General features: G+C 44.2%; 1 protein-coding gene across 1 annotated transcript in view; it reads left to right on the top strand.

The window, feature by feature from the left end:
* The first annotated feature begins 10 nt into the window (after positions 1-10).
* Positions 11-20489, top strand: part of LOC129865851 (mitogen-activated protein kinase kinase kinase kinase 2-like) — a 33286-nt gene continuing 12807 nt past the window's right edge. The window contains exons 1-14 of the mRNA XM_055938897.1: positions 11-490; positions 7812-7869; positions 8799-8886; positions 9532-9596; positions 9674-9729; positions 10665-10712; positions 10834-10876; positions 11136-11208; positions 12023-12154; positions 12929-12991; positions 14562-14643; positions 18727-18837; positions 19053-19131; positions 20318-20376. Of these exons, the coding sequence (XP_055794872.1) occupies positions 347-490; positions 7812-7869; positions 8799-8886; positions 9532-9596; positions 9674-9729; positions 10665-10712; positions 10834-10876; positions 11136-11208; positions 12023-12154; positions 12929-12991; positions 14562-14643; positions 18727-18837; positions 19053-19131; positions 20318-20376 (1101 nt within the window). The 5' untranslated portion in view covers positions 11-346. The remainder of the gene's footprint in view (positions 491-7811; positions 7870-8798; positions 8887-9531; positions 9597-9673; positions 9730-10664; positions 10713-10833; positions 10877-11135; positions 11209-12022; positions 12155-12928; positions 12992-14561; positions 14644-18726; positions 18838-19052; positions 19132-20317; positions 20377-20489) is intronic.

The following is a 20489-nucleotide window of genomic DNA, read 5'->3' as shown; positions in this document are numbered from 1 at the left end:
TAGTTTCTTTTCCTGAGTGGTAAAATTCTGTTATATATCAGGAAAATATTCTAACACTTGGGATTTGAGATCACTTGACTTGGATACACGACGGTCCATAATAAATCGATCAAATGTATTTATAAAGCACCTTTTTATGTCAGGAGATATCACAAAGTGCTTATACAGAAACCCAGCCTACAACCCCAGTTGTGGTTCAGCTAGAATAAGATGAATGCCTGGAAAGAAGAGTAGTATTTGAGGCTATTAGCTCTATTTGCCTGTCAGAAGAATCGTGGTGGAGTATTGCGCTCCAGTAAACACCTTGCGTCCAGTGGTTGATTCGCTGGATGTATTGTTGTCATGAATGAATAAAAACGTGCGTGTGAGTCCGGGCGCAGTTCAGTCTGTAAGCATGGATACCACTATTGGAGTCTCGTTTTTGGACCCGTTGAATGATTACGAGTTAATTCAACGTATTGGGACTGGCACGTATGGTGATGTGTTCAAGGTGAGTGGGGAAAATGTCAGATCGGCTTGGAGATTAGCACACATACGCGTTTTAATAAGCTCTATATGGGTTAGGTTACTGCGCCTTGTCACGTAGCCTAGCTATTTAAAAACAAGTTTTTATTTATTCCACAATTGAAATATTGTTCGATTTTATGTTGACAGGCTACAACTTTAAAACAGGATATAAAAAAAGCTACCATATTGTTTTAATCAATGAGTCCTTTCAAATCTAATCAAACTTTTACGCACGTAATTAACAATATAGGCTACCTTCTAAAACGTGTTATTACCACAACCAATAACAAGGGAGATGCAGGTAAGGTTGGCCGTATGTCACCCCTGCCTGCCTTGCTGCTATTTGAGAATAATTCGGGTATAGGAGAGATACAGTACGTGCACACATGTTAATGATGCTCAGTGCCTATAATGCCCATTCCACTGGCTAGTAGTTAATCTTCTGCTAATCAGTATTCACAATCAGGCTGGGTTGGCATCCGGGCTGATCCATTAGTCCAACATCCATCAGGACCCTTAAAGGAACATTTATAAGTGCTCAGACATTCCATTCAATTGTGTTAGACCTGCTTTACGCTTTTTATTTGCTCTCCTCTCAACAATACTTTTATTCTGTGCTGCTTTTGTGACAGAAGAATAGCCTATTTCATATATCACCGTTTAAGTCAGGTGGATGATACAAGATATCAAGTTTGAAGGGCACTGACTTTTATCAACACTGTTTAATGGATCTTGGCTGTTGACGCCCAATTTATGTAGAAAGGTATTTTTTCGATCAGTCTATTCTATTTTGACTCGGTGATGTGAGCTGCGGGAAACAAACATCCTGTAATCCCACCCTGAATGTCTCATACATGCATCCTGTGAGGGAGTCCGACTCAAATCGTTGTGTGCCTCTCCTGCCATACCCAAAACATTTCCTATCCAATAGGCTACAAATGTAAACAGACATACAATGAAAAACATTTACTGTATGCACAATTGTGTTAACTTTTGGGCTAATGAGGTCTGTTGAACTCTGCATCCAGCAAATGAGTAGATAAAGCATGTCTGGTTGCATGGGTGTATGCTTGACGAAGAACAGATTTATGAACAATTCAAAATATCCCTTAGAATTGCACTTTGTTTCTCTTAGTCTCAAAGTTACGTAATGTCTACCCCCCCATGCCTTAGCCACATGTAAATGCCCGGGCTGTGCCTGCCTGCTGTGAATGAGGAAACTGTTACTGTCCCACAGACAATGGCCTGTTGTCACCTCCCACTACCTCGCAGTACTCTTTTTCTCCTCCACTGTTCTTTCTCCAGCTTTAGTAGAGCTGCCTGGAGGTCAGGGGTCAAATCACTGGCCTTGTTACCTAGTGGGCTCTCTGACTTTGTGGACATTCAAGGTGACCATTGAACTTCTTGCTACCCAGCTGAGGCATCGATTTTCAAGTGTGTCATCTTTTGTGGCTATGTAATTAATAGAAAGTATGTCACTCGCTGCATAGTCAAGAATGGTTTGTTTTTCTGAGAATCGCAAAGACCCCAATTAGCTGTTTTCTTTTATGAGTGAATAGTTCCTTTTGTCTTGTATTCTGGTGTGCATGCAAAAGTAAGCCGAAGACAGGATGAGGAGTACGTACGTACATTCATAGTTATATGCTTGTTATGACCTGACTGAGATTGCCTGAGGTTCGATGGTGGGGGGAAACCCACAGAACAGAAAACTGTTTCACAAACCAGCAGCCGCACTGCAGAGCCCAGTCATCACTGTCACACTGTGGGCTGCAGGTCGTTTGTCACTGTACGTTACATCACACACACTACCATTTGCGCTGTTACTGCAGTTGTGGGCCTATCTATCTCTCACTGAATATCATTAATGGTCCAAGGCCAGTTTAATGCAACACGCTACTGAAATGTGTAATACAGGAAAACTGTGTTTTTGTTGTATGTCATTTCCACTCTGATTCAATCAAGCTTTGTGAGAAAGAACTTATGGAATCTTGATCAAAGTTTTATTTTCAGTCCCATCGTCTGTAACTCTACCCCACAGCACACTGTTATTTCAGGCTGCCCAGTGATGAACCTTAAAAGAGACATTACTGTCACCTCAGTCACAGGAAGTACTCCAGTATAACGGGGAAAGAAACATGAATTCGGGGTGTTGCCAAGCATCAGGTTTTGTTTACAGGCAACCTGTTAGCCCATTGGCTGATTCTATGCTTGTTGTGCATAGAGAGAGCTAAGGGCCTTAAAACCTGACGTCACATCAACGTTTTACCTTTCTGAAAGAATGGGAGCAATACATATTTACAGGACAAAACAAGAGGAAATGGACGAACGTCGGATGGACATTGCAAACAACATCCTTTCGATTCAAAAGCAGGGACTTTTCCCTCAGCATTGTTACGTAACGGCTGATGTCCCAATATAAACCATGTCGCTGACCTTAACACGTTTAAAGCTCTAAGTCTGTCTGCATCCGAGTTTAAAGTGAAACCCTAATCCTTATGATGGCCTGATAAAAAGTAGTGCACTATACAGGGAATAGGGTCGAGGAATGTACCACATCAGTCACCGGCTTCATTAATAAGTGCATCGACGTCGTCGTTCCCACGGGGACCGTACGTACATATCCCAACCAGAAGCCATGGATTACAGGCAACATACGCACTGAGCTAAAGGCTAGAGCTGCTAATTTCAAGGAGCGGGACACTAATACGGATGCTTTTAAGAAATCCCGCTACGCCCTCCAACGAACCATAAAACAGGCAAAGAGTTAATACAGGACCAAGATCAAATCCTACTACTCTGGCTCTGATGCTCGTTGAATGTGGCAGGGCTTGCAAACTATCACGGATTACAAAGGGAAACCCAGCCGCGAGCTGTCCAGTGACGCGAGCCTACCAGGACGCATACTGAGAGCATGCACTGACCAGCTGTGAAGAGTCTTCACTAACATTTTCAACCTCTCCCTGATCCACTCTGTAATACCTACATGTTTCAAGCAGACAGCTATAATCCCTGTGGCCAAGAATGCCAAGGTAACCTGTCTAAATAACTATCGTCCCATAGCACTCACATCTGTCGCCATGAAATGCTGTTCATTGCTCACATCAACAACATCATCCCAGACCCTCTGGACCCACTCCAATTCGCGGACTGCCCCAACAGATCCACAAATGACGCAATCTCTATTGCACTCCACACTGCCCTTTCCCACCTGGACAAAATGAACACCTATGTGAGAATGCTTTTCACTGACAAAAGCTCAGTGTTCAACACCATAGTGCCCTCCAAGCTCATCACTAAGTTAAGGACCCTGAGATTAAACTTTCTGATGGGCTGCCCCCAGGTGATGAAGGTAGGTAACAACACCTCCGCCACGCTGACCCTCAACACGGGGCCTTTAGGAGTGCGTGCTTAGTCCCCTCCTGTACTCCCTGTTCACCCACGACTGCGTGGTCACGCACGACTCCAACACCATCATTAAGTTTGCAGACAACACGACGGTGGTAGGCCTGATCGCCGACGATGATGATGATGAGACGGCCTAAAGGGAGGAGGTCAGAGACCTGGCAGTGTGGTGCCAGGACAAAAACCTCTCCCTCAACGTCAGCAAGACAAAGGACCTAATCGTGGACTATAGTAAACATTCACATAAACAGGGCTGTGGTGAAGCAGGTCGAGAGCTTCAAGTTCCTCGGTGTCCACATCACTAAGGACCTATGATGGTCCAAACCCACCAACACAGTCGTGAAGAGTGCAGAAACTCTTCCCCCCTCAGGAGGCTGAAAATATTTTCAAAAACAGTTGCTCCATTGAGAGCATCTTGACTGGCTGCATCACTGTCTGGTATGGAAACTGCTTGGCATCCGACCGCAAGGAGCTACAGAGGGTAGTGCGTAAGGCCCAGTACATCACTGGGGATGAGCTCACTGCCATCCAGGACCTCTACACCAGGCGGTGTCAGTGGAAGGCCCTAAAAATTGTCAAAGACTCCAGCCACCCTAGTCACAGACTGTTCTCTATACTACGGCACGGCAAGCGATACCAAAGTGCCAAGTCTGCAACCAAAAGGCTCCTGAACAGCTTCTACCCCCAAGCCATAAGACTGTTGAACAGTTAATCAAATGTCACTCACTGGACTCTACCCACACACTCACACATACTACACTAACAAACCCACACACACACACACACACACACACACACACACACACACACACACACACACACACACACACACACACACACACACACACACACACACACACACACACACACACACACACACACTACATATAATCACACACACAAAATACAGTGCATTTGGAAAGTATTCAGACCCCTTGACTTTTTCCACATTCCAGGCTTGGTTTTTGCTCTGACATGCACTGTCAACAGTGGGACTTATATAGACAGGCGTGTGCCTTTCCAATCATGTCAATCAATTGTATTTACCACAGGTGGACTCCAATCAAGTTGTAGAAACATCTCAAGGATGATCAATGGAAACAGGATGAACCTGAGCTCAATTTCGAGTCTCATAGCAAAAGGTCTGAATACGACTGTACTTACAGTATTTCTGTTTTTAATTTTTAGTATATGTGCAAAAATTGTCAAAAAATGTGTAATGTGTGTAGATTTTATTGAGTTCATTTTAGAATAAGGCTGTAATGTAACAAAATGTGGGGAAAAAGTTAAGGGCTCTGAATACTTTCCGAATGCACTGTACTTACACACATGAAAATTGACGCCACACACACACACACTTACACAATACATGTACATGGACACCTACATGTACATATTACCTCAATTACCTTGTAGCACTGCACATTGACTCAGTACCGGAACTCCTAGTATGTAGCCTCTTTATAGTCATTTTATCTTTTCTCTGTATACATCAATGATGTTGCTCTTGCTGCTGGTGATTCTCTGATCCATCTCTACGCAGACGACACCATTCTGTATACTTCTGGCCCTTCTTTGGACACTGTGTTAACAACCCTCCAGACGAGCTTCAATGCCATACAACTCTCCTTTCGTGGCCTCCAACTGCTCTTAAATGAAAGTAAAACTAAATGCATGCTCTTCAACCGATCGCTGCCTGCACCTGCCCGCCCGTCCAGCAGCACTACTCTGGACGGTTCTGACTTAGAATATGTGGACAATTACAAATAACTAGGTGTCTGGTTAGACTGTAAACTCTCCTTCCAGACTCCCGTTAAGCATCTCCAATCCAAAATTAAATCTGGAATCGGCTTCCTATTTCGCAAACAAAGCATCCTTCACCCATGCTGCCAAACATACCCTCGTAAAACTGACTATAGTACCTACCGATCCTGGACTTCAGCAATGTCATTTATAAAAATAGCCTCCAAAACTCTACTCAGCAAATTGGATGCAGTCTATCACAGTGCCCTCCGTTTTGTCACCAAAGCCCCATATACTACCCACCACTGCGACCTCTATGCTCTCGTTGGCTGGCCCTCGCTTCATATTCGTCGCCAAACCCACTGGCTCCAGGTCATCTATAAGTCGTTGCTAGGTAAATCCCCGCCTTATCTCAGCTCACTGGTCACCATAGCACCACTCACCCGTGGCACCGCTCCTGCAGGTATATTTCACTGGTCACCCCCAACGCCTATTCCTCCTTTGGCTGCCTTTCCTTCCAGTTCTCTGCTGCCAATGACTGGAACGAATTGCAAAAATCACTGAAGCTGGAAACTCATATCTCCCTCACTAACTTTAAGCATCAGCTGTCAGAGCAGCTCACAGATCACTGCATCTGTACATAGCCCATCTGTAAATAACCCATCCAACTACCTCATCGACATATTATTATTTTTTTTGTTGCTCCTTTGCACCCCAGTATCTCTACTTGCACATTCATCTTCTGCACATCTATCACTCCAGTGTTTAATTGCTGAATTGTAATTACTTCGCCACTACAGCCTATTTATTGCCTTACCTCCCTAATCTTACCTCATTTGCACACACTGTATATAGATTTTTTTTCCATTGTGTTATTGACTGTATGTTTGTTTATTCCATGTGTAACACTCTGTTGTTGTTTGTGTCGCACTGCTTTGCTTTATCTTGGCCAGGTCGCAGTTGTAAATGAGAACTTGTTCTCAACTGGCCTATCTGGTTAAATAAAGGTGAAATAAAATGTAAAAAATGTGTTACTATTTCCTTTATTTATTTATTTGTTAGTTAATATTTTCTTACTTTTTAAATCTGCATTTTTGGGAAAGGGCTCGTAAGTAAGCATTTCACTGTGAAGTCTACACCTGTTGTATTCGGCGCATGTGACAAATCCAATTTGATTTGAGGGTGCTATTTCGGACGCACCCTGGGACTGTGTAGAACAGACAGACCTCTCACCAACAGGCCTCTCACCATCCAACACACCCTGTCTCCTGCTGTTGCATCAATACAAGGTTATGCTGAATGTCAGAGAGAGCAGGTGACCAGCCGGGCCATAAAACCAGGAACTAACTAATATTGGGTCTTTTATCATCAAGATGGCTGACTAGGGGACGTGGGTCTTTTATCATCAAGATGGCTGACTAGGGGACTTGAGTCTTTTATCATCAAGATGGCTGACTAGGGGACGTGGGTCTTTTATCATCAAGATGGCTGACTAGGGGACTTGGGTCTTTTATCATCAAGATGGCTGACTAGGGGACGTGGGTCTTTTATCATCAAGATGGCTGACTAGGGGACTTGGGTCTTTTATCATCAAGATGGCTGACTAGGGGACTTGGGTCTTTTATCATCAAGATGGCTGACTAGGGGACTTGGGTCTTTTATCATCAAGATGGCTGACTAGGGGGCTTGGGTCTTTTATCATCAAGATGGCTGACTAGGGGACTTGGGTCTTTTATCATCAAGATGGCTGACTAGGGGGCTTGGGTCTTTTATCATCAAGATGGCTGACTACGGAATTTGGGTCTTTTATCATCAAGATGGCTGACTAGGGTCTTTTATCATCAAGATGGCTGACTAGGGGGCTTGGGTCTTGGATGGATGCCCAGGGCCTCCAAACAGAGATGAAATGCATTAAGAAAAAGTTAGAGAAAAAACAGATAATAGACTGTTGTAAATAGAGCAATTGCAAGGAGTCATCAGCAAGTTGATGCAATAGATATAAGGAAACATTGATTACTGTTGGTTTTGTTCCACTGTAATGGAATCTAGTCCTGCTGCTGACTAATATATGGCATTCTGTGGCCTGTATGCTCTGTAGCCTGTCAACAGGAAAGTTCACACTAGTAATCACTCACAGCTAACTTTATCCTTTCCTTCAGGCTCGAAACATCAGGAGTTCAGCAATGGCAGCCATCAAAATAGTCAAACTGGATCCTGGTAAGTGAAAAGCTCAGTGTTGTCAGACCTGTATTATGGGTCAATTCTTGCATGTTTAGCCTTCATGCATATTTTGTGTAGTACATTCTCAACTCTTTGTAAACAATATATTGTGTGTGATACAGTGGTACAACTACTACTAGTATTAGCAGCAGTAGTAGTAGTAGTTATAGTACTAGTATCAGTAGTAGTAGTAGTAGTAGTAGTAGTACTAGTATCAGTAGTAGTAGTAGGAGTATCAGTGATAGTAGTAGTAGTAGTAGTATCAGTAGTAGTAGTATCAGTAGTATCAGTAGTAGTAGTAGTAGCAGTAGTAGCAGTAGTATAGTTCTAGTACTAGTATCAGTACTAGTAGTAGTATAGTTCTAGTACTAGTATCAGTAATAGTATTAGTAGTACTAGTAGTACTAGTATACAGCAGCAGTAGTAGTAGCAGCAGTAGTAGCAGAAGTAGCAGCAGTAGTAGTAGCAGCAATAGTAGTAGCAGCAGTAGTAGTAGCAGCAATAGTAGTAGCAGTAGTAGTAGTAGCAGCAATAGTAGTAGCAGCAGTAGTAGTAACAGTAGTAGTAGCAGCAATAGTAGTAGTAGTAGCAGCAGTAGTAGTAGCAGTGGTAGTAGTAGTAACAGTAGTAGTAACAGTAGTAGTAGCAGCAGTAGTAGTAGTAGTAGTAGTAGTAGGAGTAGCAGTGGTAGTAGTAGTAGTAGCGGTAGCCGTAGCAGCAACAGTAGTAGTAGTAGTAGTAGTAGTAGTAGCATCAATAGTAGTAGCAGTAGTAGTAGCAGCAGTAGTAATAGTAGTAGTAGTAGTAGTAGTAGTAGCTGCGGTAGTAGCAGCAGTAGTAGCAGCAGCAGTAGTAGTAGTTCTAGTACTAATATCAATATTAGTGTTGAGATGTCAGGACATGTGACCTGCATGCTCTCTGTTCAGGTGATATCACATCCATCCAGCAGGAGATCACTATGATGAAGGAATGTAAGCACAAGAACATCGTGGCCTATTTCGGCAGCTATCACAGGTACATATCTAAGCTTGTCTGATTTTACACTTTATGATGGTCCACGTCCATCCATGGAATTACTTGGATTGTGAGTGTTATTGGATGTGTCGAAATCCACTCTTATCTCAAACACCCATTACTAGGACATAGAATGCAACACTCTCTCCCACACCACAGATAATGTAGAGCTCCACACAAAAAAGCTCTATTGCTGATAGAGGTCATTAACAAACACATAGGGAGAAGCATATGCACGCACACACATACACACACACACACACACACACACACACACACACACACACACACACACACACACACACACACACACACACACACACACACACACACACACACACACACACACACACACACACACACACACACACACACACACTGTCACTGACTTTAAAATGATTTCACTCAAGGTTCTCTCTTTTTTAGCTTGGTCCTTTTGGAACGTCTGAGTGTTGTTACCTCTGTAACATTTCAAGGGCAGATAATAATGTGATTTGTTTGGATTGTAAAACTTCTCTACAGCCAAGTTCTCAGAAAGCTGTCTAAATATTCAGATGTAAATACCCTTTTTTAGTCTGGAAAGCCAACGGAACAGAAGGCGTTGACAAAAGACTGATAATAAAACTGGATCTATCCTTTTTGCAGGAACACAAAATTATGGATATGCATGGAGTACTGTGGAGGGGGGTCGTTACAAGACATTTACCACGGTACGCACAGCTGAAACTATTTTCCACCCTCCCTTGTATGTGCCATTAATCTCAGGTCTCTACTGGTATTTCCACAGTGACTGGGCCGTTCAAGGAGAAGCAGATAGCCTACATCTGCAGAGAAACCCTCCAGGTTAGTCAGTCATATAACATATGCGCTCTCTCACTTTCCTAACTGGGGGATACAGTCACAATATAATCGCATGTCTTTCTAACCACAGGAAAGCGATGCATCAAGTTTCGTGGCACCACACACAGCACAGCAACATAACATTACCTTCCTTAATCATGTCAGCAGTTTGTGTTTGTTGCCAGGGCCAGCTCTAGCCTTTTGGGGAGATTGCCCGGTCAGTGTTCGGCCATGATTACTACACATTTAGATAACCGGTTAGACTAACTTACCAATATAAATAGTGTTAGCTGACATGGCTAATCGAGTGACTGTCATTGACTGACAAAAAAAGAGAAAAACTTCTGATGGAAAACCAAATTTCGAATGTACACCTTGTGTATTCTACTATTCTCAACAGTAAGTTGAGACCCAGACTGAGTTCCCCCAAAATATATGTATTTGTTTTGGAGGGGGGGGCTAATGGGCTGGGGGCCCTAAGCGACTGCTTATGTTGCTTATGCCTGGAGCCGGCCCTGTTTGTTGCTCACTGTTGTGTTGTGACTGGCTCCATAAGCTTGTAGGCAGAGATGGGCCGAATTTCTGTTACGTGTATTTGAAATTAGTATTTCAATTTCTTTTGAGTATTTTGTCATATGTATTTCAGTGGCCTGAACTACAATCCAATAAATTTTTCAACAAGACACTTTAGAGAGTATTTTGTATTTTCTAAATAATTTTCAACAGTCCTGAAATAAAATGATATAGGGTCTGTTTCTATGTATTCTAATTCAATACAATACTTTGCAAAAGTATTTTGTATTTTATTTTGATACATTGGTCTTTAGGATATTTTGGAATTGTATTTTATAATTTTTGCCGATCTCTGCTTGTGGGGTGAACTAATGATGAGGTTGAGAGATTTGTCAAACTGATTCTGTGTTTTTGTTTTTCGACAGGGCTTGTACCACCTGCATGAGACAAGTAAAATGCATAGGGACATAAAGGTATCATTTTGACATAGCTGTATGTTATTGTTGTCAGTCTGTGGATCTTCTGTGTTTATATCTTTGTGAGCTTGTGTGTGTGTTTGTATGTGCACTTGTGCGTGTGTCCATCTGTCTATAGGGAGCAAATATCCTCATCACAGAACGAGGAGACATCAAACTGGGTCAGTGAACATCTATTCTATACCATCCAACACACACACACACACACACACACACACACACACACACACACACACACACACACACACACACACACACACACACACACACACACACACACACACACACACACAGTCTGCAATAACTTTGAGGTTAACTAGCGTGCTAATAACAAGCCACTCATAAGACATATTGGATTCTGGATTCAGTCTCCCTCGGCGACTAGACTGTCTCTGACTCTCTGTCTCTGTTTTCCTGCAGCCGATTTTGGAGTTGCTGCAGAGATCAGTGCTTCTGTAGCCAAGAGGAAGTCTTTTATAGGAACTCCCTACTGGTAAGATAACTGAATCAGCAGACACTGATTCGTCTGCTTTACGTAGACACTGATTGGTCGGTGCTTAATGCAGACCCCGATTGGTCTGCTTTACGTAGACACTGATTGGTCTGCTTTACGTAGACACTGATTGGTCTGCTTTACGTAGACACTGATTGGTCTGCTTTATGTAGACACTGATTGGTCTGCTTTACGTAGACACTGATTGGTCTGCTTTACGTAGACACTGTTTGCCCTGCTTTACGTAGACACTGATTGGTCTGCTTTACGTAGACACTGATTTGTCTGCTTTATGTAGACACTGATTGGTCTGCTTTACGTAGACACTGTTTGCCCTGCTTTACGTAGACACTGATTGTTCTGCTTTACGTAGACACCGATTGGTCTGCTTGACGTAGACACTGATTGGTCTGCTTTACGTAGACGCTGATTGGTCTGCTTTACGTAGACACTGTTTGCCCTGCTTTACGTAGACGCTGATTGGTCTGCTTTACGCAGACACTGATTGATCTGCTTTACGTAGACACTGATTGGTCTGCTTTACGTAGACACTGATTGGTCTGCTTTACGTAGACACTGATTGGTCTGCTTTACGTAGACACTGATTGGTCTGCTTTACGTAGACACTGATTGCCCTGCTTTACGTAGACACTGTTTGCCCTGCTTTACGTAGACACTGATTGGTCTGCTTTACGTAGACACTGATTGGTCTGGTCATAGTAATACATGTGTCACTAACAGAACAACTTTCAGGATCATTATGAAATTATAATATTTTATTTACATGAGTCTGGTATTTATGTACCTGTGCCAGGATGGCACCGGAGGTGGCAGCAGTGGAGAAGAAGGGGGGGTACAACCATCTGTGTGACATCTGGGCGGTGGGCATCACGGCCATCGAGCTGGCAGAGCTCCAGCCACCTATGTTTGACCTCCACCCTATGAGGTGAGACACAGGCACAGACACCGACACAGGCACAGACGGAGACACAAACAGAGACAGAGGCACAGACACAAACAGAGACAGAGGCACAGACACACACAGAGGCACAGACACAAACAGAGACAGAGGCACAGACACAAACAGAGACAGAGGCACAGACACAAACAGAGGCACAGACACAAACAGAGACAGAGGCACAGACACAAACAGAGACAGAGGCACAGACACAAACAGAGGCACAGACACAAACAGAGGCAGAGACAGAGGCACAGACACAAACAGAGGCAGAGGCACAGACACAAACAGAGACAGAGGAACAGACAGGCAGAAACAGATCTAGATATCCAGGCAGAGACAGGGACACAGACTTGGCTCCATACCAGTCCCCTCTGGACTCCAGCCTTAACCTCAACAATAAGTAGTTTCCATTCTATCCCTTTTTCCTTCATTCCTTTAGATCCACCATAATTGCATTGAAAAGTTGGATAAAAGAGAGACAGATGAAGATAGATATTTGTGTTATGTTGCATTTTTGTGGGTTATCCACATACCTCAATATGGTATAATAGTTTGGTGTGTGACTCAAAACTATCCCCCACACTTTGGTAGCACATGTGTTTGTGCTACAGACAACCCCCCTCTGTACTGCTCGTCGTTATGCCAAACATGTCAGCGAATGACAAAGGAGTTGGCTTAAGCACATAATAAACAGATCTCTACAACCAGGCTAGGTTTTCTACTGTGTTGACATTTCAAACTATTAAAACTGTGTTCCAGAGCCTTGATGTTGATGTCAAAAAGCAGCTTCCAGCCTCCCAGGCTCAAGGACAAGACCAAGTGGTGAGATGAATATGATTACACTGTATTTCCAAAAGAATTCAGACAACTCAGAATGCAGCATCTGTGACATACCTGTACTCTAAAAGCATCCTCCTGACACTAGACTGTTCTCAGAATGCAGCATCTGTGACATACCTGTACTCTAAAAGCATCCTCCTGACACTAGACCGTTCTCAGAATGCAGCATCCGTGACATACCTGTACTCTAAAAGCATCCTCCTGACACTAGACCGTTCTCAGAATGCAGCATCTGTGACATACCTGTACTCTAAAAGCATCCTCCTGACACTAGACTGTTCTCTTAATACAGCATCTGTGACATACCTGTACTCTAAAAGCATCCTCCTGACACTAGACTGTTCTCAGAATGCAGCATCCGTGACATACCTGTACTCTAAAAGCATCCTCCTGACACTAGACTGTTCTCTTAATACAGCATCTGTGACATACCTGTACTCTAAAAGCATCCTCCTGACACTAGACCGTTCTCAGAATGCAGCATCTGTGACATACCTGTACTCTAAAAGCATCCTCCTGACACTAGACCGTTCTCAGAATGCAGCATCTGTGACATACCTGTACTCTAAAAGCATCCTCCTGACACTAGACTGTTCTCTTAATACAGCATCTGTGACATACCTGTACTCTAAAAGCATCCTCCTGACACTAGACTGTTCTCTTAATACAGCATCTGTGACATACCTGTACTCTAAAAGCATCCTCCTGACACTAGACCATTCTCAGAATGCAGCATCCATGACATACCTGTACTCTAAAAGCATCCTCCTGACACTAGACTGTTCTCTTAATGCAGCATCCGTGACATACCTGTACTCTAAAAGCATCCTCCTGACACTAGACTGTTCTCAGAATGCAGCATCCATGACATACCTGTACTCTAAAAGCATCCTCCTGACACTAGACTGTTCTCTTAATGCAGCATCCGTGACATACCTGTACTCTAAAAGCATCCTCCTGACACTAGACTGTTCTCAGAATGCAGCATCTGTGACATACCTGTACTCTAAAAGCATCCTCCTGACACTAGACTGTTCTCTTAATGCAGCATCCGTGACATACCTGTACTCTAAAAGCATCCTCCTGACACTAGACTGTTCTCAGAATGCAGCATCTGTGACATACCTGTACTCTAAAAGCATCCTCCTGACACTAGACTGTTCTCTTAATACAGCATCTGTGACATACCTGTACTCTAAAAGCATCCTCCTGACACTAGACTGTTCTCTTAATGCAGCATCTGTGACATACCTGTACTCTAAAAGCATCCTCCTGACACTAGACTGTTCTCTTAATACAGCATCTGTGACATACCTGTACTCTAAAAGCATCCTCCTGACACTAGACTGTTCTCTTAATACAGCATCTGTGACATACCTGTACTCTAAAAGCATCCTCCTGACACTAGACCGTTCTCAGAATGCAGCATCTGTGACATACCTGTACTCAAAAAGCATCCTCCTGACACTAGACTGTTCTCTTAATGCAGCATCCATATTCTCCAGGATGGGTATGTGTTTCTTCTCTCTCATCTCTGTCACCCTCCCCGAAGGTCTGCAGCGTTCCAGAGCTTTGTGAAGATGTCCCTCATCAAGAACCCTAGGAAGAGGCCGTCGGCCGAAACTTTACTGCAGGTACACTACTGTGCACTCTGCTCATTATTAATTCATCATTATAAACTGGGTGGTTTGGGCCCTGAATGCTGATTGGCTGACAGCCGTGGTATATCAGACCTTATACCACGGGTATGACAAAAGATTTATAAGGCACCGCGGGGGTTTGTGATATATGGCCAATACACCACGGCTAAGGGCTGTGTACAGGCACTCCGTGTTGCGTCGTGCATATGAACATTCCTTAGCCGTGGTATATTGCCTTATTGCTATTGTAAACTGGTTACCGATGTAATTACTACAGTAAAAATACATTTTCGGTCATACTTGTGGTATACCACAGCTTTCAGCCAATCAGCATTCAGGACTCGAACCACCCGGTTTACAATAAGGAACAGCCCCTGAAAGACGATCAGTACTCCCCATTGTTTTAGACAGAGCCTCTGGTAAAAGATGGCGCTGGAGGGGATGGCTGCCATTTTATAGGCTCCTAAACAACTCTGCTACTTTGTGTGTTTTTTCACGTTGTTTGTAACTTATTTTGTACATAATGTTGCTGCTACCGTCTCTTATGACCGAAAAGAGCTTCTGGATATCAGAACAGCGATTACTCACCTCGAACTGGACAAAGATTTTTTCTTTCATGAGTTTGACGCAAAGGTTCTCCGAGACCAGGTCTATCAATCGCGTGAAGAAAAGACAGAAATACAGGGGGTGGAAGTCGGAGTGCCTTGTAAAAATGTGTCGGCGAGTGTGTAACCCGTCTCTACCATTCGCTCTATTGGCCAACGTGCAATCACTGGAAAATCTCAGCTTGAGACTATCCTACCAACGGGACATTAAAAACTGTAACATCTTATGGTTCACCTAGTCATGGCTGAATGACGACACGGATAATATTCAGTTGGCTGGGTTGTCCGTGCATCGGCAGGACAGAACAGCTACGTCTGGTAAGACGAGGGGTGTGTGTCTATTTGTCAATAACAGCTGGTGCGCGATGTCTAATATTAAGGAGGTCTCGAGGTATTGCTCGCCTGAGGTAGAGTACCTCATGATAAACTGTAGACCATACTATCTACCAAGAGAGTTTTCATATATATTTTTAGTACCTGTCCATTTACCACCACAAACTGATGCTGGCACTAAGACCACACTCAACAAGCTGTATAAGGCCATAAGCAAACAAGAAAATGCTCATCCAGAAGCAGCGTTCCTAGTGCCTGGGGACTTTTTACCTAATTTCAACCAGCATGTCACATGTGCAACCAGTGGAAAAATAATTCTAGACCACCTTTACTCCACACACAGAGATGCAAACAAGCTCTCCCTCGCTCTCCATTTGGCAATCTGACCATAATTCTATCCTCCTGATTCCTGCTTGCAGGCAAAAACTAAAGCAAGAAGTACCAGTGACTCACTCAATACGGAAGTGGTCAGATGACGTGTGTTCTACGCTACAGGACTGTTTTGCTAGAACAGACTGGAATATGTTCTGGGATTCATCCAATGGCATTGAGGAGTATAACACCTTAGTCACAGGCAACATCAATAAGTGCATTTACGATGTCGTCCCCACAGTGACCATACATACATATCCCAACCAGAAGCCATGGATTACAGGAAACATCCGCATCGAGCTAAAGGCAAGACCTGCCGCTTTCAAGGAGCGGAACACTAATCCGGAAGCTTATAAGAAATGCCCTCAGACGAACCATCAAACAGGCAAAGCATCAATACAGGATTAAGATTGAATCCTACTACACCGGCTCTGATGCTCGTCAGATGTGGCAGGGCTTGCAAATTATTACGGACTACAAAGGGAAACCCAGTCGCGAGCTGCCCAGTGACGCGAGCCTACCAGATGAGCTAAATGCCTTTTATGCTCTCTTCGAGGCAAGCAACACTGAGGCATGCACTCCATAGCCGATGTGAGCAAGACTTTTAAATAGGTCAACATTCACAAGGCCGCGGTGCCAGATGTTTTACAAGGACGTGTACTCAGAGCATGGGTGGACCCAACTGGCAAGTGTCTTCACTGACATTTTCAACCTTTCCCTGACCGAGTCTGTAATACCTATATGTTTCAAGCAGACCACCATAGTCCCTGTGCCCAAGAAAGCGAAGGTAACCTGCCTAAATGACTACCGACCCGTAGCACTCACGTCAGTAGCCATGAAGTGCTTTGAAAGGCTGGTCATGGCTCACATCAACACCTTCATCCCGGAAACCCTAGACCCAATCCAATTCGCATACTGCCCCAACAGATCCATAGATTACGTAATCTCAATCGCACTCCACACTGCCATTTCCCACCTGGACGAAAGGAACACCTATGTGAGAATGATGTTCATTGACTACAGCTCAGCGTTCAACACAAAGCTCATTACTAAGCTAAGGTTCATGGGACTAAACACCTACCTCTGCAACTGGATTCTGGACTTCCTGACGGGCCGCTCCCATGTGGTAAGGGGTAAGGGTAGGCAACAACACATTTGCCACGCTGATCCTCAACACGGGGGCCCCTCAGGTGTGCATGCTTAGTCCCCTACTGTACTCCCTGTTCACCCATGACTGTGTGTCCAGGCACAACTCCAACACTGTCATTAAGTTTGCTGACGACACAACAGTGGTAGGCCTGATCACCGACAACAATGAGAGCCTATAGGGAGGAGGTCAGAGACTTGGCAGTGTGGTGCCAGGACAACAACCTCTCCCTCAACGTGAGCAACACAAATGAGATGATCGTGGACTACAGGAAGGAGGGCCAAACATGCCCCCATTAACATCGACGGGGCTGTAGTAGAGCGTGTTGAGAGCTTCAAGTTCCTTGGTGTCCACATCACAAACAAACTATCATGGTCCAAACACACCAAGACAGTCGTGAAGAGGGCACGACAACACCTTTCCCCCTCAGGATATTTGGCATGGGTCCCCAGATCCTCAAAAAGTTCTACAGCTGCACCATCTAGAGCATCCTGACCGGTTGCATCACCGCCTGGTATGGCAACTGCTCGGCATCCGACAGTAAGGAGCTACAGAGGGTAGTGCGTATGGCCCAGTACATCACTGGGGCCAAGCTTCCTGATATCCAGGACCTATATACTAGGCGGTGTCAGAGGAAGGCCCAAAAAATTGTTAGACTCCAATCACCCAAGTCATAGACTGTTCTCTCTGCTACCGTTCGGCAAGCTGTACCGGAGCACCAAGTGTAAGGAACGACGCTGGTAGACGAGAAGCAGGTACAGGGAGTGAACATTTCATGAGCAACGGACATGGAACAGGACAGGACAGTGTCTGGACATGAACACATATTGACATTAATGTTGACACCGGGAACAAATGGGGGAGCAGACAGTTATAGACGGGGCAATCAACAAAGGGAAGGAGTCCAGGTGAGTCCAATGAGTCCTGTTGCGCGTAATGATTGTGATAGGTGTGCGTAATGAAGGGCAGCCTGGCGCCCTCGAGCGCCAGAGAGGGAGAGCGGGAGCAGGCGTGACACCAAGTCTAGGTTCAAAAGGCCCTTAACAGCTTCTACCCCCAAGCCATAAGACTGCTGAACAATTAATAAAATGGCCACCCAGACTATTAACATTTGATTTTACAATACTGCTACTCGCTGTTTATTATCTATGCATAGTCACTTTACCCCTACCTACATGTACAAATTACCTCGACTAACCTGTATCCCCGCACATTGACTTGGTACCGGTACTCCCTGTATATACAATAGCCTCTGTATTGTTATTTTATTGTGTTACTTTTTATTTTATTTTTTACTTTAGTTTATTTAGTAAATATTTTCTTAACTCTATTTCTTGAACTGCAATGTTGGTTAAGGGCTGGTAAGTAAGCATTTCACAGTAAGGTCTACACCTGTTGTATTCGGAGCATGTGACAAATAAAATTGGATTTGTTCTAAAGCCTCTGTCTGAGGTGCTAAAAGCATAGCCATCCTAGGATCCTGTGTTTATTTCTATAGGGGCCCATAACAGGGGTGCAGCAGCTGAGAGAGAGCAAGGAAACTAATGATGAAGTGATTTATTGATGTAGTGCCACATAAAAGCTATAGGTCATTAGCTGTATCTCTTGCCGTCTCCCCAGCACCCGTTTGTGACCCAGTTGCTGACCCGTAACCTGATTATTGAGCTGCTGGACATGGCCAATAACCCTGACCTCCACTCCACACACAGCATGGACGACAACGATCTGGAGGTGAGGATAGGGGACCATAGACAGACAGACATGCACACACACATGCAGGCATGCAAGTACACATGGCGAATGCACACCCACACAAACACACAAAACACACACACACACACTTGCTTTGTAACACATGGCAATCACCTAGCTCTCTCTGGAAAATTGCTTGGTCCTAGTGTGATTTATTCTGTGACTGTATAACACATCTGTGTGTTTGTCTGTAGAATGGAGAAGCTGCTCCTGATAAGATCCAGTCTGCAGGGAAACTCCTGCCTGCAGAGAGGACTCTGTCTGAAGAGCAGCGTGAGTCTTCAAATCCCTACACAATTTGTACACTGAAACCCCATCGTCAGCCCACACAACGCACCATCACAACAATGTGTGAAGAGGTTATAGAAGTACTCATGTCCCCATATGCAAAACCATCCTAATAAACAATGTCAAAGAGAGCCTTCTGCTCTGAACATCTTCATCTGAAATGTGGTCTGGCTATTACTGTTAATACGGTACACCTGCCCAAGGTAATTCAAGTGATCACTCATCTGTAGTTAGAGAAGGGCCGTGTATGTGTGTTGATTGTCGATCATGTGTTTGTGTGTGTGAGCGTGCGTGCGTATCTATCTGTATGTCTGTGTGTTCGTGTGTGTGTGTGTGTATCCGTGTGTATTATGTGTGCCTGGAGAGTTGAGGTCAACGTCACCCTTACTGGCATAATGTGTGAAACTGGGGCAGATGGAGCAGGACACAACACACTTGGGTTCCTGACCTCTGTGACAAGAAGCCCATTGTGACTTGGAGGTGGTGGAGAGGAAGTCCCCAAGTCTTAGAGTCACCTGACACAGAGAGACACATAGAGGGGTCACTGTCCTGCACATGCACATGGCATGTTCCCTCTGTGGTCCTCTGACATGCCCACACGTGAGGAGTGGTTCTGGGGGGAGGAGGTGGGGGAAACGAGGAGTGCGGGGGGGGGGGGGGGGGGGGGGGTGATTGAGGAACTATTGCTATGTCTCCTATCAGTGAGGTTACAGCATACAGAGGGTGTGGTGATGGTGGACAATGCACCCACTCTGCAGCAGCCAGGAACAAGACAGCATATATTTAGACAAGCATGTCAACACGAAAACAAATACATGGTGCTAGTGGAGAGGGGTGTTGTGACTCTTCTTGTATGGGCATCACAATGAGTCTTCTGGGGTGAAAGGTAAAGCTGCCTGAAGCCGATGACTTGGTATTACTGTAACACAGTGATATGGGCTCAGTATGAGAAGTAGTTTACCAGTCGATCTGAATACGTAACAAGAGATGATAAGAGGACAGTGGGATAGCGATCCACCTGGATTTTATCCAATGGCATTGATAGTAAATTCATCACATAAAAGGATCATGCCATATTATAAAACATGTTTCGGCTCAGCAGTTATTAAATACATATATTGTATTGAAGTGTACATTTTCATCATGATCAACTTAGTTGTGTTTCCCTTAGTTGACCAGGTGAAGTTTGGGCCTCCGTTGAGGAAAGTGACAGAGCCTTATCCTGATATGGTGAGTCACATTTCTTTCTTGTGTTCTACATGTTGGGGTTTAAGGTCAAGTCAACATAGAATGGCTATATGGTATGAGTTCTATTGATAGGGATATTATTGGTGTGTATGTTG

This window comes from Salvelinus fontinalis, chromosome 11 (genome assembly GCF_029448725.1).
Source record: "Salvelinus fontinalis isolate EN_2023a chromosome 11, ASM2944872v1, whole genome shotgun sequence".
In the NCBI taxonomy this organism is placed as follows: domain Eukaryota; kingdom Metazoa; phylum Chordata; class Actinopteri; order Salmoniformes; family Salmonidae; genus Salvelinus; species Salvelinus fontinalis.
This window is presented reverse-complemented; position numbering and strand designations above follow the sequence as displayed.